The sequence below is a fragment of the Dipodomys merriami genome, unplaced genomic scaffold (genome assembly GCF_024711535.1).
Source record: "Dipodomys merriami isolate MVZ:Mamm:240054 unplaced genomic scaffold, mDipMer1.0.p SCAF_45, whole genome shotgun sequence".
NCBI lineage: Eukaryota > Metazoa > Chordata > Mammalia > Rodentia > Heteromyidae > Dipodomys > Dipodomys merriami.
In genome coordinates, this window is record NW_027206013.1 from 10502331 (window position 1) to 10525774 (window position 23444).

Genomic DNA, 23444 nt, shown 5'->3' on the forward strand with positions numbered 1-23444 from the left:
AGCTTCCTGGCTCATTGGAGAGTGTGTTATAGAAAAATGGGAACTCTCTGAGATGGTAAAGTTAGCCACAACCTGAGGTTGAAATGTCACTATGCTCAGGTAGCTCACACCTGTAATCCTAGCTACTCAGGAGGTTGAGATCTGAGGATCGTGGTTTGAATCCAGCCTGGGCAGAAAAGTCTGTGAGACATTCATCTCCAATTAGCCACCAAAAACCAGAAGTGGAAGTGTGATTCAATTGGTAGAACACCAGTCTTGTGTGCCATTGCCAAATGAGTGTGAAGGGGCCCTGAGTTTAAACCCAGCACACACACACACACACACACACACACACACACACACACACACACACATCGTCACAAAGGACCAAACTTGGAGCCCTGCAGGGTCCACCATCCATGTATTTTAATAAGAGATGAGCAGTTCGCACGTTTGGCTTCCTTGCCATGTTTAGGTTGAGCAAGGGTTCAGTCTCCTCTGGCCTTTGCCAGGACTGGGCAGCCTCTTTCCTCCTTTGGAGAGTCTCCTGCCTAACTTTCCAGGCCAGAAAAAGAGGCTTGTGTAGACCCAACCCCAGGAGTAGGTGTAGGCTTGGGACACTTAGCACCTACCCCTTCCTCCTGACTCTGCCCACCAGGCCTCCCTCTCTTCTGCAGTGTACACACTTTGCCCATTCGGGTCATCCTGCTGCTCTTCATGCCAGAGCATCCTGTCCTAGAAGCCATGGCAGGAGCTGAGCCTGTGGAAAGTGCTAGATGCCTTTGATGGGTGGGGTGGTGGAGACCCTGGGAGAGCTCGTCCCCAGGGGATCCTGAGCCGCCCAACCTGGTCCCTGTGACTCGGCCATACCCTTTAGGTTCCTGGGACCATTTGCCCATCTACCTAGGCACAAAATCCGAAGTCCTGGAGCCTGAGTGAACCATTTTCTTTCTCCAGCCATTACCATTCAGCAGGAAGAGGGTAAAGCAGCCCTGGCCTGCCTCTTGGCTACATTGGCTTTGAATTTGAACCTCCCCCTACCTCCCCCCCACACACCCAGTTACTCCTTTGGGCCTCCGTTTCCAATTTCCAGGTTGGAGGTGGGGTAGCCACATTCTGAGCTTGTTACTTGGTACCAGCCTAGCTCCCCTAGCTCCCCACAGAGACCCCTCCTCCTCCTCTCTTTGTCCCCCCCCATTAGTACCACAAACAGCAATTGCAGAGGGGGCAGGTAAGGAAATGGCTCAAGTTCAAATGCAAGTCTATCTACCAGTATCTCCACCAGCCAGGGCCTGGGAGGCAGCCAGAGGGGGAGGGAACCCCCCTTTCCCCGCCCCTGCCAGGTCTGGGAGAACTTTGAACTGGGGAGAATTCTGACCCAAAGAAAAGCTGTCCAGGCTGCATGTCTAAGTGACCTGTAATTCCAAAGGAAGTCTGTGCCAGAATGTAGGAGAAACCTATCGAGCCAATCCAGCTGGTGGTGGCAGGGGTCTGGAGGGTAAGGATCTTCAGAGATCTTTTCGTAGGTACTCTGCATGGCACCTTGTGGCTGCCAGCATCCTCAGCTCCCCCCATGCAGAACCACAGGCTGCTTCCCCCCGACACACACACAGAGAACCCCCCCCACCCCAGTAAACGCCTCCAGGAGGCAGAGTGCTCAGTGAATAGGAACAAATGCAGTCAACACGCAAAACCCTGTTGGTCCAGCTTGTCCTGGGGGAGTTCTTAAAGCCAACAGTGACCCATGATTGGCCCAACTGGGCTTGGCCAGCTCTCCCAGCCCTGCGGCCTCAAAGACCAGCTCACCCGGCCCCCCCTTCCCCAGCGGTCACTATTCCTGAGAGCCAGAGTTCGACCTGGGGGCACCTGTGCCCTGTGTCCCTCGGCCAACCATCTCCTGGCCCCACTCCCGGTGACTAGACTCCTGTAGTCCTCGACCTTTGGTCTCAATGGGCAAAAAGCACGATGCCAGGGCAGCCAGGAGGCAGCAGATGCTGTAAACGGCCAGCGTCAAGTACACGGAGGACTCCAGCATCACCTGGGGAGGGAGGAGAATGTCTTGTCTTAGGCGATGCGTGCACCATGCAATGGTTCCATGAGCTGAGGGCTTCACTCCCTCCCCATCTTACAGAGGGGAAAACTGAGGTGCTAAATGAAGTGGCATACCAAGGCTCAGGTAAGACAACTCAGATGGGGCTAGGATTTGAACATGGGCCCATGAGGCTTTAAAGTTCAGACCCCTTATTAATCCACCTGACCTGAACCAACTTCCCTGTCTCCCCTGTCCCCCTCTGCCAAATGGGCATAGATTGGTATTACTTGCTGGTGAGGGGAGAGATGGGGAGCGCCTGGAGAGCACACAGCAGGCTCACAACCAGTGACATACAGTGAGCCACAACAACACAGAATAGAAAGGCTCTGTGGTGGTTCACACCTGTAGTCCCAGTACTTTAGAGGCTGAGGCAAGAGGATTGTAAGCCTGGGCTGCATAGTGAATTCAAGCTCAGCCTGAACTTTGTTCTTGTCTCAAAAACAAATAGGCCTATGTGGTGGCTCAGGTCTGTAACCCTAGCTTACCTGGAAGGCAGAGATCAAGGGGTTATAGTTCAAGGCCTGCCAGGGCAGGCAAGTTCTCAAGATTTCCATCTCAAGCAATGGCTGAGTGTCATGGCACAAGCCTATCATCCCAGTGACCCAGGGAAACACCAATAGGAGGATCTCAGTCCAGGAGGACCTGGGCATAAAGTGAGACCCTGTCTAGAAAATAACCAATACAAAAAGGGACTGGAGGTATGGCTCAAGTGGTAGAATGCCTGCCAGCAAGCAAACTTGAGTTCAATTCCCAGGACCACTATGAACATTGTGGGCCAGTCACTGGTGGCTCACACCTCTAACCCTAGCTACTCAGGAGGCTGAGATCTGAGGCTCATGGTTCAAAGCCAGCCCAGACAGAAAAGCCCATGGATCTCTTCTCTCCAATAAATTATTAAAAAAAAAAAAAAAAAAAAAGCTAGATGTGGTAGAACGCTAGCCTTAAGCAAAAGAAGCTCAGGGACAGCGCCCAGACCCTGAATTTAAGGCCCAGGACTGGCACAGGAAAAAGCAAACAAACAAACAATGTTTTGGAACACTTAATAGAGATAGAGGTTGTACAACACTGGCAATGTACAAAGTATCAAATTGCCTATGGTGGCATCTTTGGGGTCTTTTGCACTTAATTGCTCCTCCCCCCCAAATGGGCAACTTTCTGTAACCCTTCTGAGCCTGTGTTTTATCACAGGTGAGGACCATTTCTTTCCTCCTGAGGGTGAGTTGTTAGGTACAACAAGGTAATGCAGATGCACACAAAGCGCTGGGCAGAGGCCCTGACTGAGGTTCAGGGTTCGGGACCGGAGAAGCCCCTACCTGCGCGATGAACGGAGTGATGAGGGCACCCACTCTCGCCATGCCACTGCAGGTGCCCAGGCCCAGCGCCCGCGTCGCCGTGGGGTACACCTGCAACGGCAGTCACGTGTGGACCGGGGACAATGCCAGAAACCCTCTGTCCCTCCTCGCCTTGGCTCAGGACCCAGGGCCCCAATCCCCACAGACCTGAAGCCAGGGAAATCGCTCAAGTGTCACTCATCCCATGTAAGTGGCAGGGGGTGGCAGACTGGGGCCATGGTAATAGGAAATTCAATGAGGCAGAGCATGGATCACAGCTCAGGCCAGCCTGGGCATAAAGGGAGACTCTACCTTGAATACAATCCATGTTAAAAAAAAAAAAAAAAAGTGCAGCCGGGCGCTGGTGGCTCACGCCTGTAATTCTAGCTACTCAGGAGGCTGAGATCTGAGGATCTCGGTTCAAAGCCAGCCCGGGCAGAAAAGACCGTGAGACTCCTATCTCCAATAAACCACCAGAAAACTGGAAGTGGCGCTGTAGCTCAAGTGGTAGAGCGCTTGCCTTGAGCTGAAGAGCTAAGGGACAGCACTCAGGCCCAGAGTTCAAGCCCCATGACCAACAACAAAAAAAAGTGCAGGAGGCGTGGCTCAAGTGGTAGAATGCCTGCCTTGTAAGCACAAGGCCCTGAAGTCAATCTTCAGGGCCACCCAAACATTACAAAATAAGGGGAGAAAAGGAAAGCCCGCCCTGGATTCCAGCAACCCAGGCTGGGTGTTTCTGGGGACTCCATGTCCCCCCACGATGGTACAGCTGCTCCCGACCCCTCTCCTACCTCAGGTGTGTAAACATAGGCCGCTTGGAAGCCTCCAGAAATAAACGCTCTTGCAATGAAGAGTAACAGAGTGAGCACATTTCTAGAGAAGGGGAGAAAAAGAACACCAAAAAAACCCCAGATGAGTAGGGTTTGGTTTTGTTCATTTTTGTTTTCTTCTTCTTTTTTTCTGTGTTTATTTCAGCAAAATCCTTCCTTCTCCTGGCAGAATGTACACCTTAGAAATCGGCAAAGACACTGGGTATTGGGTGCCCCTGATCTGTAATCCCAGCTACTCAGGAGGCTGAGATTGGAGGATCGTGATTTGAAGCCAGCCCAGGCAGGAAAGTCTGTAAGACTCTTAGCTCCAATCAACTACCAGGAAAAAAAAAAAAACACAAAAAAACAAGTACCAGAAGTAGAGCTGTGGCTCAAGTAGTAGAACACTAGCCTGGAGCAAAAGAAACTCAGAGACAATGCCCCAAGCCCTGAGTTCAAGCCCTAGGTCCCCACATACACATTCCCCCCCCCAAAAAAAAAGAAATTGGCAAAGATTACTTCCCCGACCCCTGCCCCCCAGCTAGCTCACAGGCTCATGGGCAGGCACATTCATGGCAATGCCATCTCTAAAGGCCCTGGTATCTCTAAAGGCTATGTTGTGTCCAATGCAGCAGGCAAACAGATGGGACCACTTGCTGTGCTCAGGTTGAACAGGATGGGGGTGTGTGATATAAATAGTCAAAGCCAGGGCTAAGAATATGGCTTAGAGATAAAACGCTTGCCTAGGTTATGTGAGGCCCTGAATTCAATCACCCGCACCCCCAAACAAATCCATAAATGTAAAGCTAGGAAGGGAGCTTACAGGGGACAGGCAAGGAGCCAGTAATTTTAGGTCAGTCCTGCTGACCAGGAGAGATCCTAGACATGTCTCAGCATGCCAAGGTTTCAGGGTAGAAACAACATGTCCCCCAGCCTTCTGGACCCCATGGATTCCTCACTAGGTTTGATCTGGGTGCTTCTCAGAGGAGAGGAGGGGGGAGCTGGCCAAGATGGCAGCAATGGGCTGAAGCCCTGTCTTCCCCCGTGACATACCTGTGCTGTGTATGTGCTCTCTCCCTCTGCCATTTTTTCCTTCTCTAAGAAACTTTCCTATCACTTTTAAAGGGGGATGTGGGAGCAGGAGAGGCCTAGGTCAATTCTATATGTGGAGGTTCTTGGAAGTTGGAAAAATGGAGAATTATCCAAAACAGGATGGCAAAATGGGGTCTATTGAAGACTCAGCAAATGTTAACACACTCAGAAAAATGTAGAACTACCGCATGATCTCAGGGAAAGCCTGCACTGGAAGATACTGGATGGAACTTGGGGGCAAAGTGACCTTCTGCATCCTCCCCTGCCCGCCTCCCTCTGAGGCCCCAGCCTTGAGCTTGAGCTTCTGGATGACTGGGAGGGAGCCTGGAGCCTCAGCCCGGGCAAAGGGCTGGTGGTCCCTCTGGTTACCCACCTTCCCACACAGATGAACAACAGGAGGCCGCAGAAGGAGAAGACGACGAAGCACAGGGCCATGGTCTTCTTTCGGCCCAGGCGGTCGATGATCCACAGAGTCACAAAGACACCTGCAGGACACGTGATTCCCATGATGCCACCCTGCTCTCCCATGATGCCACCCTGTCCTCCACACCCTGTTCTCCCCCTCCCTTGTTGCCATGATAACAACCTGCTCTCCATGCCCTGTGTCCCCGCCTCCCCTTGGACCAGACTGTGGCTGAAGTCTAATGACTGGAAATATAGGAAAGCGACAGATGTTGATTCTCAGTCTACATAGGGTAAAAGAGACTGTGACCTCTGTTGCCAGCCTTGCCCCCCCCCCCCCCCCGGCCTTCTCATGTGTTTGTCTGCATGGAGAAGGTCACCTAGCAAAGACTTGAAATGACCTCTGAACAGTAGCCAGTATGGACACGAGGCCTACAACCCTTGAGCTTTTAGCTCTCTAGCCTTCTTCTGTTTTTCTGTTTTCTTCTTCTTTTTTAATTAATATTTATTTATTTATTTTTGTTGGTTGTGGGGCTTGAACTCTGGGCCTGGGCCCTGTCCCTCAACTCTTCAGCTCAAGCCTAACACTCTACCACTTGAGCCACAGCACCACTTCCCATTTTCTGGTGGTTAATTGGAGATAAAAGCCTCACGGACTTTTCTTCCCGGGCTGGCTTTGAACCATGATCCTCAGATCTCAGCCTCCTTAGCAGCTAGGATTATGGGCATGAGCCACCAGCACACAGCTTATTTATTTATTTATTTTAAGAAGTGGTAGGAAGGAGTTTCAATTTAACAAGTCAGATTATGAATACAATGTATTTTGTTGGTGGTGGTAATGGCACTTGAACTCAGGGCTTGGGCACTATCCCTGAGATTATTTTTGCTCAAGGCTAGCACTCTACCACTTTGAGTCACAGCTCCAATTCTGTTTTTTAAGTGGTTATTTAGATATGAGTCTCAAAGTCTTTCCTGCCTAGGCCGGCTTTGAATTACAATCCTCAGATCTCAGCCTCCTGAATAGCTAGGATTACAGGCGTGAGCCACCAGCACCTGGCTCTGTATCTTGATCAATGTATACAATGTATCTTGATCAATGTGCTGTTTGAAATAGGGTCCCACTTCCTGATCAGACACCTGCTTTCACCAAGATCCTCCTATTTTAGGCTTCCCATCATGGCTAGGATGATAGGCATGTAACAACAGCCCCACATTTTTCCATTGAGATGGAGTCTCCTGGCCTTTTGTGCTTGGGTAAGCCTGCAACCATGATCCTTCTAATCTCAGCCTCCACATAGCTAGGTTGACAGACATACCCTCGTGCCTAACTACGGCACATTGGGAAGAGGGTCTCATGAACTTTTCTGCCAAGGAAGGCCTGCAATCGTGATCCTCCTGTGTTCAGCCTCCAGAGTGCAAGAAGACAATTCTTCATAAGTCTCCTATCATCGCAAATCTCATAAGCAATGCCGAGAGAGGCTATTTTGTTCAGGACTACCTTTTCAAGTTTGTTTATCTGATTAAAAACAGCCTTGCAAGATAGAGACGCTTTTTCCCTTGGGAACTATGGGCAGATTGGTTTACTGAGGAACATAACAAAGATGATGCCTCCCTTTGGGATAAAAGATCGGGCAGGTATCTGGCAATGTTCACAACAGGTTTGCGGCTCCTAAGTTTGGGGTCCACCAAGCTGATTCGTATTTAGTTCTGAGGGGGGGGGGTCCCCCAAGGACTGTTCTTCAGATGTTACGAGGTGCTGGAAGCCAGGCACCAGTGGCTCACACCTGAAATCCAAGTACTTGGGAGGCTGAGAACAAGAGGATTGTGGTTTGAGGCCAAACTGGGTTGAAAAGTTTGAGAGTTCCCATCTCAATATATAGCTGGGTACCATGGCACCTGCCCATCATCCTAGCAATGTGGGAGGCTGCGATTGGGAGGATTGTGGTTTGAGACTCCATCTCTACCTAGGGAAGTTGGATACAAAGGTGGGCTACTGGGGAGATGGTGAGTGCCCTCCTTAGTGACTCTGCTGTCCTGTCTCTCATGTGTGTGACCCTTTGTGATGTCACCCACCATGCAGTCCTCCAAGGCTGCTGTGAGCTCACTGAACGTCTCTTCTTTATATACTATCCAGGCTCAAGTATTTCATCATTGTTAATGCACTCATATACTCAAGCTGTGTTGTGAAACTATCACATGTCTATCATCCACCCAGGCTTCTTCATTGTCCAGGTAGAAATGGGGCAAGGAGACACTGACAGCAAGGTACTATTCTTTCCACCATAGATAACCATTTGCTAGAGTAGTCCTCATGCCTCCAACCCAGGCATCTTCTGTCTTCTGCCAGCATGCATGACACTAAGAAGGCTTGATACCTTCCAAGAAGGATGTATCTGTCACCCCAGCGCCTCAGGAGGCTGAGATCTGAGGATGTCTGGCCTCACCTGACACCGGTCTCACCTGGGAACTCGGAGAGCGTGGTCCACAGCAGGTCCATGTAGTCCTCTTCAGTGAGGTACTCACAGGCCAGGCTGCACTTCGCTTCTACTGCCTTCTTCCGGCTGGAAACTAGGAGAGGAGCCAGAGGGAGGAAGAAGAGCGTGAGTGTGGAATCATACACCTGCCTGCACCCCACCCTTCTTCCCTGCACCTGATCCAGAAAGAGGACAGGAAGCGTGACAGGCTTGGAAGCAAACAGCAGAGCTCTGCTGTGTATTCCCCTCCTCCTCCTCCTCCTCCTCCTCCTTCTCCTCCTGCTCCTCCTCCTCCTTCTCCTCCTCCTCTTCTTCCTCCTCCTCTTCCTCTTCCTCCTCTTCCTCTTCCTCTCCCTCCTCCTCATTATTATTATTATTTGGTGCTGTTACTGGGGCTTGAACTCAGGGCCTAGACACGGTTCCTCAGCTTTTCTGCTCAAGGCTGGCACTCTGCCATTTCAGTCACATCTCCACTTTCAGTTTTTTGGTGGATAATTAGAGATAAGAGTCTCATGGACTTTTCTGCCCAGGCTGGCTTTGCACTATGATCTTCAAATCACAGCCTCTTGAGTAGCTAGGATTACAGTCATAAGCCACCAGAGCCCAGCACACCTACTTCATCAGTTTACTCGAGCAAACCTGCAGACAGCGAATGGCACATTTCCCTTCATTACTACATCTAGCACATACTATTGCTGCTTGCTTTGAAATTGCCTTCCTGTCTCAAGCAGCAGCATTGTGTGGGAACACTGAGCACATTCACTATCTGGCTCCCAATAGAGCTTTCTTATACCCCACTGGATCTTCTGCTTAGCACAAACCTGTCCACTTGTGGCAGGATGGATGGATAGACAGACAGACAGACAGACAGACAGATAGATGAGGTGACAGGAAAATTTAGTATACACACACACAGTGTGTGTTGGTGACTCACGCCTATAATCCTAGTTACTCAAGAGGCTGTGATCTGAGAATCATGGTACAAAGCCAACCTGGGCATGGAAATTCGTGGCACTCTTATCTCTAATTAATCACATACACACACAGTCAGAAGTGGAGTTGTGGCAGGAAAAAAAAAGATTCAGGGACAGTGCTCAGGCCCTAAGTTCAAGCCCCAGTACCAGCATAAAAAAAAAAAAAAGAAAAGAAAAGAAAGAAAAACTGGGCTAAGAGATAGAAATTGGGAAGCTGTGGGACTCCCGCCCCTTAACCCCTTCTCCTGTGACAGGCCCCCATGACAAGGTCAGCCCGTGTCCTGGAAGCCGTGGATCTGGGCCCCGGGCAGCGAGCGCCAGCGCAGCCCGGGGTGGGGGGAGGCGGGGAGGTACTCACTGCCGCAGACGTCCCCAGCCTGGAAGAGCTCCGTGGTGAGCAACACTAACCCGTAATAAGAAAACGCATTGGAAAACCTGTCGGGAACAAATAAGATCAATGAAGGGATGAGGAGAGAAAGCCACACCAGAGCCGCATCCCCTCCCCTGAACGCCACCCCCCCCCGCCCCCTTCCCAGCGCCTGGCCCGCTGGGGACCAGTCTTTGGACCACCCTGGGTCTCTAGGGCTTGGCTGGAGGTCTTGAGCAGGAAGTTGGCAGGCACCCAGAATCATGGTGCGAGGAGGGGGAGTGCTCCTGTGCCCTTAGGAGGACCAGAATCTATGGACTATTCCACACACCCCTTTTCTCAAGGCTGTTTCCCTAACAGGGAAAACATTGGGGCCAGGCACCAGTGGCTCATGCCTGGAATTCTAGCTACTCAGGAGGCTGGGATCTGAGGATTCCAGTTTGAAGCCAGCCCAGGCAGACAAATCAGAGAGACTTTTTTTTTGGTTGTTTGTGAGGCTTGAACTCAAGGCCTGGGCACTGTCCCTGAACTCTTTTTTTTTTTTGTTTTTTTTTGCTCAAAGCCAGAGCTTTAGCTCTACCACTTTGAGCCATAGCTCCATTTCCAGTTTTCTGGTAGTTAGTTGGAGATAATCTCACCAAGACTCTTCTGCCCAGGCTGGCCCAGAACCTCCATCCTCAAATCTCAGCCTTCTGAGTAGCTGGGATTACAGGCACGAGCTACCGGTGCTAGAATCTGAGAGACTCTTCAATTTATCAGCAAAAAAAAAAAAAAAAAAGCTGGAAATGGAGGTGTGGCTCAAGTTGGTAGAGCACCAGCCTTGAGTGAACAAGCCATGAGGACATATATATATACTCTGAGTTCAAGCCCCAGTACCAGCATTAAAAAAAGAAAAGAAAGAAAAACTGGGCTGAGAGACAGAAATGGGGAAGCACATGAACATTGTTTCTCTGGGGACAAAAATTTTGGAAGCTAACAGACTCAGTGATATCTGTCACAGCTTCTGGATCAACCTGGTGAAGTTGGACACGAGTGTAGAGTTTCTGACTGCAATGACACCTTGCTCATTTCTTGTTTTGGGTTTTTTGTTTGTTTGTTTGCCAGTCCTGGAGCTTGAACTCAGGGCCTGGGCACTGCCCCTGAGCTTCTTTTGCTCAAGACTAGCACTCTACCACTTGAGCCACAACACCACTTCTGGCTTTTTCTGTTTATATAGTACTGAGGAATTGAACTCAGGGCTTCATGAATGCAAAGCAAGCACTCTACCACTATGGTCCCATTTTCTTGGGGTTGTTACAATTTGTGCCAGCAAATCTAGTAATTATTATTTATTTTTGTTGGTCATGGGGCTTGAACTTGGGGCTGGGCACTGTTTCTGAGCCTCTTTGTGCTCAAGGCTAGCGCTCTACCACTTGAGCCATAGCGCCACTACCTGGTTTTGAGTAGTTAATTGGAGATAAGAGTTTCACAGACTTTTCTGCCTGGGCTGGCTTCAAACCACAATCCTTGGAACCCAGACTTCTGAGGAGCTAGAATTACAAGCTTGAGCCACTGTCATCTGGCCTAGTAATTTCAATGCACCAAAAAATTCAAGACTTCAGTAGTATTGGCCCAAGTGAATTATTACTCTCAAAGGAAGGCCTTCTTAACTCTGTCCCTTCTTAAAACTCCAGCAGTTTAGCCGGGCACTGGTAGCTCATGCCTGTAATTCTAGCTACTCAGGAGGCTGAGATCTGAGGATCACGGGTGCAAAGCCAGCCTGGGCAGGAAAGTCTATGAGACTCTCATCTCCACTGAACCACCGGAAAACCAGAAGTGGCGCTGTGGCTCAAGTGGTAGAGCACTAGCCTTGAGCTGAAGAGCTGAGGGACAGCGCCCAGGCCCAGAGTTCAAGTTCCATAACTGGAAAAAGAAAAAGAAAAAACAAACCCAGCAGTTTCCACCTCTGTACCGGGCTCTCAGCTGCTGTAAAAAACAAACAAACAAACAAAAAACAAAAAACAAAAAACAAAAAAAACAAGCCCTGGTGAGGTTGCTTCATCTCCTAGGAACTGCAGGGTAGAGCTGAGCTGGGTTCTTTGCATAATCAAAGCAGTTCTCACCTAGTCTCTGTAATTGACCCCTAGGGCTACTCCCTATTAATTAGCACCCTCTGCTCAAAGGTGAATAGGAACATTGAGACTAGGTTAAAAAAAGAACACAAAGCCCTAAAGCCAGGCTGGTTTCCTTACACTGTAGATGCTCCCCAGGCCTATTTTGTAGAAAGAGAGTTGGGAGAATGGCTGGGATTTGATTTGCTGTAAAGAGGAAGGTAATTGCTCCCTGCAAACACCTCCCCTCCCCTAGTCCTCCCCTGTGGAACAATATCTGAATGGAAGTTCCAAGAATGGCCAGGTGCTCCAGGTGGGTCTTTAAACTATGGGTGGGTTGTGGGTGGGACCCAAGGTGACAAAAGAAATAGCACAAATACTAAACCTTGTTGTGGGAAAGAAATCCCTTTCAAGTTTCCTTTCACTTGTTTTGATTTTAACCTAGTATCAGTTTCATGCTATTGAATCTGTAACCTCTTCCTCTCCCTCAGTCTCTTAAATACAGAGGCTCGTTGTCTTGACAAACTGTTAGTTGTGGGGCTTGAACTCTGGGCCCAGATGCTTTCCCTCAGCTCTTCAGCTCAAGGCTAGTGCTCTACCACTTGAGTTACAGCACCGTTTCCAGTTTTCTGGTGATAATTGGAAATTAGAGTCTCACAGACTTTCCTGCTCAGGCTGGCTTTGAACCATGATTCTCAGATCTCAGCCTCCTTAATAGCTAGGATTACAGGTGTGAGCTACTGGCACCCAGCTTTAATGAGCCTACTTTTTACTGGAAGATCTTATTTTATTTTGGGGGACGGTAATCCTGGGGCTTGAATTCAGGGTCTAGTTGTTTTTTCTGAGATTTTGCGCTAACACTCTGCTGCTTGCACCACAGCTCCATTTCCAGCTTCTTGGTAGTTAATTTGGAGATAAGAGTCTCACAGAATTTCTTGCCTGGGCTGGCTTGGGACTGTGATCTTCAGGTCTCAGCCTCCTGAGTAGCTAGGATTGCAGATGTGAGTTTTGGGCACCCTGCTCCACTGGAAGCTCTCTTATCTGTGGCCTGCAATTCATGTTTTCCTTTAAAGATCAAAGTTTTTCTTTTAAAAGATACAGATCTGGGCTGGGAAGGTGGCTTAGTGGTAGAGTGCTTGCCTTGCATGCATGAGGCCCTGGGTTCAATTCCTCAGCACCACATAAGCAGAAAAAGCCAGAAGTGGCGCTGTGGCTCAAGTGGTAGAGCGCTAGCCTTGAGCTGAGGACCTAAGGGACAGCGCCCAGGCCCAGAGTTCAGGTTCCAGGACAGACGGATAGAAAAATAAATAAACAAACAAACAAATAAATAAATGATACAGATCTAAGCCAGGTACCTGTGATTCGTGCCTGTAATTCTAGCTACTCAGGAGGCTGAGATCTGAGGTTAGAGATTCAAAGCCAATTGAGGCAGAAAAATCCACAAGACTCTTATTTCCAGTTAACTAGCAAGAAGCCAGAAATAGCATTTTGGAAGGCAGCAGTGGGCCGGGGGGGTGGGGGGTGTGTGTGGAGCCGCATGGGTTAGAAGCCCATCTTACCATATGAACCACAACAGCAAGGTTGTCCATCTGAAATGTGGCGTGAAAAGGTCCCTCATTTTGCCTCGGTCTTCCTGTCTCAAGACAAAAGTGTGCTATCAATTCTCTCCTCCAGGATGTGTGGGTACACACCGGTGCCTACCCATCTCCAGGAGCAAGAAGCCAAGACTCAAATCCATACTGTTCAGCCATGAAGCCTGTGCAGCTGAGATGCACCAAAGGTCCAGGAGCCTTGGTTCCCTGAGCCTGGAGTTTGGGATCAGACCCATGGAGGGACACACACACACACACACACACACACACACACACACACACACACACAGCCAATTCTAAGTCAAAGTCAGCAATCAATGTGCCACAAAGACAACCTATTACCAGTCATTTGCCAAAAGATTGATTAGCGACTCACTCATTTGCAAGTTTTATATAATTGCTAACAACCTGTCAGTACTAAAGAACTTTTTCAAACCGTAGCTTTATCATGTTCCACAGAAACACATATGCTATAACCGTGATAACAGAAATGTTTGCTATTTAGATATGCTAAAAGTGGGGGGAAAGATTATAGGTGTCTACTTTAGTCACCAAGAAAAATACCTTTTCATTTTCTGTGAAGTTGTTTTTTTTTTTCTTCAGGGAAGGAGGGCCTGTACATGCTGGACAGTGTAGTATTTAAGCCCCCACCCAGAACTTTGTTTCTTTTTTCGTTGTTGTTGTTGGTCGTGGGGCTTGAACTCTGGGCCTGGGCACTGTCCCTCAGCTCTCCAGCTCAAGGCGAGCGCTCTACCACTTGAGCTACAGCGCCACTTCCGGTTTTCTGGTGGTTTATTGGAGATAGGAGTCTCACGGTCTCTCCTGTCCGGGCTGGCTTTGAACCTCGATCCTCAGATCTCAGCCTCCTGAGTAGCTAGGATTACAGGCGTGAGCCACCAGCGCCCGGCTAAGAACTTTGATTCTTTGTTTATTTCTTTGGCTAGGGTCTCATCATCTTTGCCTGGGATCGGCCTCAAACCTCGATCATTCTACCTCTACAATCCTCCTATCTGTACCTCCACTCAGCTGGGATTATTACAGCATGTACAGACTCATGAACTTTCCCTCAGGCTAGCCTCAGACCTCGATCCTCCAAATTCCTACCTCTGGAGTTGCTAGAATCACAAGCTTGTGTCTGCCTGGTCTTTTTCCTGCTTTTTTTTTTAGACAGGCATTTAGCTCAAGCTGGCCTCCAACTCCTGATCTTCCTGCCTCTGCCTTTCCAAGGGCTGGAATGACAGGCATGTGCCACCATGGGGGGGGCACATTTCACTTTCTAATGTGGTTTTGTTGTACAGTGTTCATCCATCCATCACATTGGCTAGACGTGATCAGCACTACAAGGTAAACACAGGAGCCGATGCAGGTACAGGACTCATTTGTGGACACCACATTTCTCTCTCACTGGCTAAATTCTCCTGGTAGCATTTTCGGAAGTCGACAGTGGAAATCGGAGTTGCCCAATTCCCCTCAGCAGGTCCAGCCTACTGCACCCCACCCACTTCTGGCTTATACAGATGCACACACAGCACTCATGCAAACTGCCCACACGTGCACCTCCCCCTCTCCCCCGCATGTGTGTGAATAGTCGCACCTCGGCTGTGTGCATGCGTGGACACAGGGCCCCTGCATTGGTGGGCGAGACACTGACCTGCCTGGAGATGACGAGCTTCCCCAGTGGCATGGGCGCTCCATTTTCCGTCGCTATCCTCTTCAAGGTGGCAATGGCCTTTTCTTGGTTTCCAGACAGCACATCGTACCGCGCACTCTCCGGCAGCCACTGAGGAGGACAGGAGACACGGGTGTGGCTGCTTAGGGTGCCACCAAACACGCTGATCTATGAGAGGTCTCTAAGAGCAGGCACTCCAGGCACCTGGGGGCAAATGCTATCTTTTCCATTGTATTCTATGGATTCCTGACCTGGGGTCGGTGACTTGATCTCTCTGCCTCCATCATCTCTTCCTTCCTTCCTAACCTCATAGGCTTGTGGGGAGGATTGTGTGGCGATTGTTATGGTCATGGCTGTTGTCAGATTATTCAATGCTGCTTTCAGAGCTGCAGGTGAGGATTGAATTGAAAGAACCACTCTCCACTCCAGCCCCTTCCCCCCCCCCCAAATCTCACCCAAGAGAAACGCTCCCTAACCTGGGCTCTGCCTCATTTCCTAACCTTTAAGCCTAAATGGGAGTCCCAACCCCAAGGGACCAGAGAGATACACTTCTTCCAAATAAAGCCATATTGAGCTATGAAATAGGTAGCCGGGAGTAGTTGAGAAAAGCATGGGCCTGGGATCAGAAAATCTGGTTCAAATTAAGAGGGGTGTGTGTGTGTGTGTGTGTTCTTGGTTTTTGTTGTTGTTTGTTTCTTTTCCTTCATGCCCTTTGACACGTGTGTCACCTCCCTGGCCTGTTTCTTCCTCAATGACACAAGGATGTGGCAGATATGGCTAATGCCCACCAAAGTTCATGCTTCCCTTACCGAAGTACAGAACTGCCCTTGACTAGGGGCCACCTAGCTAGATTTCCCGGCTTCCCTTGCAGCTAGGTGGGGCCATGTGACTTGCTGCCACCAATGGCATGGAAGCAGGCAGGTGTATATAATCTCCATTTTCCTTTCCCAGGCAGTAATCTGCACATAGAAAACTCCAAGGGTCCAGAGGATAGCAGTCATAAGCTGGAAAGAAAACCTGGACACAGAATCCCATTTTCCCTGCCAGCAAGAAATAAAATTCTCTGTTAAAATACTAAGTTTGTGGAACTGGGAAGGTGGCTCAGAGTTAGAGTGTTGCCTTGCATGCATGAGGCCCTGGGTTTGATTCCTTAGCACCACGTAAGCAGAAAAAGCCGGAAGTGGCATTGCGGCTAAAGTGGTAGAGCGCTAGCCTTGAGCTGAAGAGCTGAGAGGCAGCGCCCAGGCCCAGAAGTTCAGGCCCCATGGCCTGCAAAAAAAACAACAAAAAACCCCAAACCAAAAATATTGAGTTTGTGGCTTTATCTATTATAAGAACTGGTATTGCTGGGCGCTGTGGTGGCTCACACCTATAACCCTAGCTATTTAGGACACTGAGATCTGAGGACTGAGGTTTGAAGCCAGCCCAGACAAGAGAATGTATAAGACTCAAGTATCTCCAATTAAACAGCAAAAACCCAGAGGAGGAGCCATGGCTCAAGTAGTAGAATTCCAGCCTTGAGCAAAAAAGCGAAGGGACAGTGCTCAGGTCCTGAGTTCAGGCCCTAGGCCTGACACCAAAAACAAAACAAAAAGCTTTTGTCATCCTAAATGATACAGGTGCCTAATATCCCCGCCCCCCCCCCCCCCCGTGGCCAATGGGAAGAATAAACATCAGAACGCATGCACAGAGCCTGTGGAACTGTTGAGCTCAGTAAATATGAATGCCTATTGTCCTCATTGGGAATTACTGTAATATTTTTCAGACGTGAGAACCATCCATTTATACACTTATTTGGAGCTTCACTGGCTGTAAAGTGTTTCATGCATGCGTTCTACACATGAAATGATGAATGTCTGGGGTGTGGTTTATGTAGGCAGAGACAGCATTTGAGCTCCTGCCTGAAGTCCACTACTGAATCATCTGTCATGTATCTATCCCTCTGTTTTCCTCAAGCCGGTCTGAATTAGGTTTCTGTCACTTGGGACTCAAGGCTCCTAATGAATCCAATACAGTCGCATTAAGCGTACATCTATCTTGCAATGAGGGGGTCAGTGTTTGCCCCATCTCCAGCTCTCTCCCCCCAAAGCATCCATCTGAAGGAAAATCAAATATTCCTTGGGTCATTTTCAGGCTAAAAGAAATCATCTTAAGAGGAGGCTGTACATCCTGCAACCAAAACAGAGCACAGTGAAGGCCCAGGAAGGAGAGGCTCCAAGGATACCTACGAAGCACAGAACAGCAAAGAGGAGGAGCGGGACGGCTGAGAGGACCAGCAGCCAACGCCAGCCCAGGCTGGGCATCACGAACACAGCCAGGGCGACCTCGAACACTGTCCCGATGGCCCAAAAGACCTGCGCAGGAGAACAGGGCTCAGCGTTAGAGGCTGGGGGAGCGTGGGCCACACAGTGAGCAATTTGGTGGGGGGGGGGTCACCGTGGATGAGAGAATCAGGTGAGAAAGGGGCCACTGGAGTTGGCAAAAGTCAGAGTGGCTGACGCTTTCCGACAGCCTGTACGATGGCCTGGTTGGCCCCTGGTGCCGCCCATCTCCCGAGAGTCCCGCCCACACCAGGTCTATTTTTCTTCAGCTGATCCTTCAGCTCAGGACTCTTGGCTAGCATCTCCCAGGGAATTTCCAATCTCTGGAAGCCCAGCCACCTCACCTCGATCAGCAAAATACACTTGGCTCTGGATTTCATGGGAAGAAATTCAGCATACAATGTCACCCTAGGTGAACAAGGAGATAGAGAGGCTGTATAACTAATATAATAGTAGTAGTAAAGACATTTTGTCATTGTTGTTGTTATTGTTGGTCATGGGGCTCAAATTCAGCCCCTAGGTGCTGTCCCTAAGCTTTTCTGCTCAAGGCTAGCACTCTATGGGCCACAGCTCCACTTCTGGTTTTCCAGTGATTCATTGGAGATAAGAGTCACATGGACTTTTCCTGCCCAGGCTGGTTTTGAACTGTGATCCTCAGATGTCAGCCTCCTGAGTAGTAGGATTACAGGTGTGATCCACCAGCACCTGGCAGTAAATATATATACATATATATATATTTTTAAGTACATAATAAAATGTCAAGAATAACTTTCAGAAGTTGGGAACCAGTGAGTCATGATTGTAATCCTAGCTTCTCCGTAAACCCAGATCTCAGAATGATGGATGGAAGCCAGCCCGGGCAGGAAAGTCCATGAGACTCTTATTTCCAATTGGCCACAAAAAATGCTGCAAGTGACGTTGTAGCTCAAGTGGCAGAGTGCTAGCCTTGAGCAATAGGAACTCCAGGACTACACCCCAAATTCAAGTCCTAGAACTAGCAAAACAAAAACATAAAATTCTTCTACCATGGACCTACCCTTACCCCTACTTCATGCCATTAGTCAACCTAATGACAATCACATGTTTGATTTGCAGACCTACTGTGTGCCAGGGAGTTTCACATCGTTTGGTAGCATTTACAAGGAATGAGGCCGGTGGTTATAACTTCCACTGTATGTGTCTGTGTGTCTGGGTGTCTATGTGTCTGTGTATCTTCCAGCTTCACCTTCGTATCTGCATCTATGTCAGAAAAGCTGCTCTTGTCCAGGACTGTAAATCTAATAAGTTACAGACATAGAAGCAACCCTCACATGCTTCCTTATTTGGATAGGTTGCAGCTATAAACAAACAAACAAACAAATCTTTAAGCTCAACCTTTTGTGTGCACACAATTTCCTGAGGAAGGTTCTCTAAATAGAGTGTGAGTCAGAGGCTGTGCTGTATTTTTAAGACTTTTGATATAGACCAGAAATTGCTCCGATTTCTACTCCTTCTGATACCTCTCTTCCCATACCACGAGCAATCTCTCTATCTAGACAAATTGAAGAGGCAAATTGAAGAGATTTTTAATACTTACCATGCCTGACTTCTTTGACATCTTATTCCATTTTCCAAATGTCGTGCTTATATTATTTTTAAAATGAATCATATTAAAATGTGAGGCACATTGCCTTTCGCCCAACAAAACAAAGTCCAACTACTCACGATGATGAAAAAAAAAATGTCCCTAATTTATTCTACGGACAAAGTTATTCCCATCCTCAGAGGTCAAGGATTTGTTTTTTGTTTTGTATAACCCAGGAAGTATTTGTGTGTGTTCCAACTTTATTGCCTCTTATTTTGGTTAGGAAGTATGAACCAGAGTGCATAGTCACTGCCAAGCAATTGAGGGAGGCCTAAGTGATCTTCCCTCCACCCCATGGCTTCCGCTCACGCCCCCCCAGAGCCACAGCTGTCAGCAGTTACTAAGCCACAACCCTAGGACTGCCTTCTATGTCCATCTCCAGAGGAGCTGGGATTATAGAGGTCAGCCACCATGCTGGGTCTCCCTGACTTTATTCTTTTTTGCCAGCCCTGGGATTTAAACTCAGGGCCTGGGCACTATCCCTGAGCTTCTTTTTGCTCAAGTCTAGTACCCTACCAGTTGAGCCATAGTGCCAGTTCTGGCTTTTTCTGTTTATGTGGTACTGAGGAATCGAACCCAGTGCTTCATGCATGCAAGGCGAGCACTCTACCACTGAGCCACCTTCCCAGCTCCATGACTGCATTCTTTTTAATAGCTGAACAATCCTCCTAATTAGGTTTTGCTTTTTACTTCCGGCAGTAGAGGGGGTGTTAGGCCAATGAGCTCCCTTCCCATAGCTTAGTACACTCCTTCCCCTCTCCACAGCTGAGCATGTGCCTTTCCAAGGCAACACTAGGCTCATGTAGTAAAGGCAGTAAATAATCAGCCAGTAAATAATCAGCCTCCAACCCCCTCTACCTTGGGCTGGCACTTCTCTGGGGCAACTACCACCATATAAGGCAACAAGAGCCCCTTAAAGTGATCTTCTGGTCGGAACAGCAGCCATAAATCTAGTCCGCCATGATGAAGCCCCTGGCCCTCAGATCCACACCAGGGTCTCTGCCTCCTAGCCCCTTCTAGCCCCTCCTAAACCTCCTAGGTAATATAGGTCACCCCAGACAATAGCTGGCGCTTCTTCTCACTTCTCCCTGTGAGAACGGGTCTTGCCAGCCCCTTTCCCCGCAATAAACCTTTTCTTTGTTCTTTGTACCTGGATGTCTGCGTGGTTTTTCTGGCAAAGCCTAAAATATTCTAACAGGGGGTCTGAATTTCAGGCCTCAGACTCTACCATTTGGCCATACTCTGGGCCCTTTCTGTTTAGCTTTATTTTTCAGATAGTATCTTTCTTTTTGCTTTGGGCCTGCCTAGAACAGCGATCCACCTACCTCCACTTCCCATCTAGCCAGGATTAAACAAGTGTGCACCACCCTACTTACTGGGCCCCGTAGATTATTTTTCAATGTCTTGCTTTTGCCATCTAGGCTACACTCGCAAAACCTTTCCCTGCCATTGTTGGGCCCACATTCTCGGCTGTTATTTTCAGCTACTCATTATGAAAACAAGCTGCTTGATTTCCACCCAAAGGAATGGCAATTATTAACAATCAGGCGGATGGATAAAGGAATGAGCAATAATGAAATTAGCCATGCCAAGAAGCAGCTGATTCTGGAATAAATAAATCGCCTGGCAAATAAGCACATTTTTAACACACAGGGCAATTGCAGAGTTGCATTTCATTCATGTGCTTGGAAAGAAGAAATGACCCATGACTTTCATTTGTCATTTCTTTGGAGGAAAGAGTGGAGTAAACATGGGTCTAGGGGGTTTGAAAGTGTAGCTCAAGTAGTAGAGCACGAGCTAATGAGTGAAAGCAAGCATCAGACAGAGTTCCAGTCCAGGTCCTGGACAAAACAAACAAACAAACAAACATGGGTTTCTGAGCCAATCAGAGGCAGGTCTCAAAGACAAGCCTTCCAAGTGTAGGTATGGTTTCAGTGGTAGAACACAAGCCCTGGGTGGGAAAAATCAAGGTTTTGGTGGAAAGCTACCTGGGGTATTAATTTCTTTCTTTTTTATTTTATTTTATTTTTTGGTGGGGGGGGTCATGGGGCTTGAACTCTGGGCTTGGGTGCTGTCCCTCAGCTCTTCAGCTCAAGGCAAGCACTCTACCACTTGAGCCACAGTGCCACTTCTGGTTTTCTGTTGGTTTATTGGAGATAAGAGTCTCACGGACTTTCCTGTCTGGGCTGGCTTTGAACCACAATCCTCAGATCTCAGCCTCCCTGAGTAGCTAGGATTACAGGCGTGAGCCACTGGCACCAGGCTTAGGGTGTTAACTACTTCTTCTTCCTCTTCTTCCTCTTCTTCCTCTCCTTCTTCTTCTTCTTCTTCTTCTTCTTCTTCTTCTTCTTCTTCTTCTTCTTCTTCTTCTTCTTCTTCTTCTTCTTCTTCTTCTTCTTCTTCTTCTTCTTCTTCTTCTTCTTCTTCTTCTTCTTCTTCTTCTTCTTCTTCTTCTTCTTCTTGCTTTCTTATGCTTTATTTCTTTTTTTCATTAATTTCTTTACTTACTTAGGTGCTGAAGATGGAATCCAGGCCTTTAGGCCTGCTAAGTGTGTACTCTACCTACTGAGCCACACACACCCAGGGCTGGGTGGGTACTTAGCATCCCGACCAGCTAGCACTCAGATAGGGAAACCTTGTCAGCCGCTCTGCTGCTGCACATGGCGCCCTCTGCTGGAAGAAAAGTGCTATCTGTCCCGGTCAAATCTAGCTGTGAGCAGAAGCTTTTACTAGTTGCAAGATTTGATGGCAGAAGGCTTTGCTGTCTCAGATCCTGGCTCTCCACGGAGAGGCCTACAGGGCAGAGACAAATAGGACCTGGCCTTGCTGGACTCACCAGCCCTGATCTCACCCATGGGTTGATGGAAGACTTAGGAAAGACTGCTCAGTTCCCCAGTTGCTGAACTTGGGAGCTAAAGAAATCATTGTCTTCAGCCATGATGGTTGTGACAGTTTATCACAAGGCAAAAAGCTGACCCCGCACTTCACCCTGTGGCTGTCTGACCTTAAGCAAGCAACCTAGGAGCCCTGAGCACCAGCTCCCGCATTGACCCATGGATTCGCCGGGTTACAGTGGGCACTGTCGTTAGTAAATGTTATACTTGTTTTTTTATCGCCACTGTGGATTCCTTAACTCTAGGGGAAAAAATGAAGGAACATACAGAGCAAGGGGAGGAGGAACACGAGCAGAGGAATTGGTTTCCCGTCACTAATATGATTTGTATTTATTTATTTAGCCAGTCCTGGGGTTTGAACTCAGGGCCTGGGCACTGTCCCTGAGCTTCTTTTGCTCAAGGTTAGCATTCTATTACTTGAGCCACAGCACCACTTCCAGCTTTTTCTATTTATGTGGTACTGAGGAATTGAACCCAGGGCTTTGTGCATGCTAGGCAAGTACTCTACCACTAAGCCACATGCCCAGCCCCATGATTTGTATTTACTGATGCCAAAATCACAGCAAAGATCTTTCATCTCACAGCAAAGTCTTCAGAGGGTGGAAATTTAACCCAATTCTGTGTCCAGAAGTGAGAGCTTTGGGGAGGTGGTTGGAGTTAGATAAGGTCCCCCAGTGAGAGCCTCCCATGTTGGAACCCTGGTAGATGCAGAAAAAGAAGCGGAGACGCTGGGTGCTTGGACCCCAGCCTGTGATTAACTACTTGGGAGGCAGAGATCAGAGGATCAAGGTTTGAGACTAGCACAAGGAAAAAAAAGAAAAGCTCCTAAGACTCCATCTCAGTTAAACACACACACACACACACACACACACACACACACACACACACACACACACACACACACACACACACACACAGAGCCAGAAGTGGAGCTATGGCTCAAGTGGTAGAATGCTAACATTGAGCAAAACACTCAGGGAAAGCCTCCAGGCCCCGAGTTCAAACCCCAAGACCAGCAAAAATAAAAATTAAAAAAATAAATCAACCTTCATTAGCAAGGGAAAACAGACTAATACACTCACAAAGACTTCCAGATATTACTGAGTTTTGTTTTTTTTTAAGCTACACAGAACAATCTTACTCAGATGGTGTGGGGAGCAGTCATGATTGGGTAAAGCTATTCTAAATGAATGAGAATGCTTAATTGCATTTAATTGCATAAAATATCTCCAACTAAGTGCCTCCCAATAATGAACATTAGGGAGTCATTTTTATATCTAATAAGAACGTTGTCTAATTAAGACATAATTGTTTTTATGTAAAGTGCTAAAGAGCAGGCAGTCTCTGGGGTGGCTAAGTATTTCTTTTGTAATTTTGCGTGCAGTTTTTGTTTGCCCTGGGTTTTGTTTGAGCTGGGTCATGGAGTCATGAAGGGACAGGGTTTGGAGACTCAAATCATAGCTTAACTGGATCTCCACTGCTCACACCTGTAACCCTAGCTACTCAGGAGACTGAGGTCTGAGGATTGAAGTTCAAAGCCAGCCTGGGCAGGAAAGTGTGTGAGCCTCTTAGCTCCAATTAACCAGTAAAAAGCCAGAAGGGATGCTGTGGCTCAAGTGGTTACTGTTATGACCTGTGTGTTATGGTTATGTTAGAGATGTCAACCTTGCTCTCATAGTTCACTGTAGCTTCTAATGCAGCCCCACAGAGCCTCCCCTGAGTCGCCAAAGCCCT

At 48.3% G+C, this 23444-nt stretch overlaps 1 protein-coding gene across 1 annotated transcript in view; it reads right to left on the minus strand.

Annotated features, from left to right (window-relative positions):
* Positions 1-388: 388 nt before the first annotated feature.
* Positions 389-23444, minus strand: part of Svop (SV2 related protein) — a 41061-nt gene continuing 18005 nt past the window's right edge. Inside the window, exons 7-16 of the mRNA XM_069994662.1 lie at positions 17537-17600; positions 17100-17225; positions 14854-14982; positions 13170-13243; positions 9512-9588; positions 8166-8273; positions 5677-5788; positions 4194-4275; positions 3385-3474; positions 389-2017 (exon numbers count right to left, since the gene is read on the minus strand). Of these exons, the coding sequence (XP_069850763.1) occupies positions 1811-2017; positions 3385-3474; positions 4194-4275; positions 5677-5788; positions 8166-8273; positions 9512-9588; positions 13170-13243; positions 14854-14982; positions 17100-17225; positions 17537-17600 (1069 nt within the window). The 3' untranslated portion in view covers positions 389-1810. The remainder of the gene's footprint in view (positions 2018-3384; positions 3475-4193; positions 4276-5676; positions 5789-8165; positions 8274-9511; positions 9589-13169; positions 13244-14853; positions 14983-17099; positions 17226-17536; positions 17601-23444) is intronic.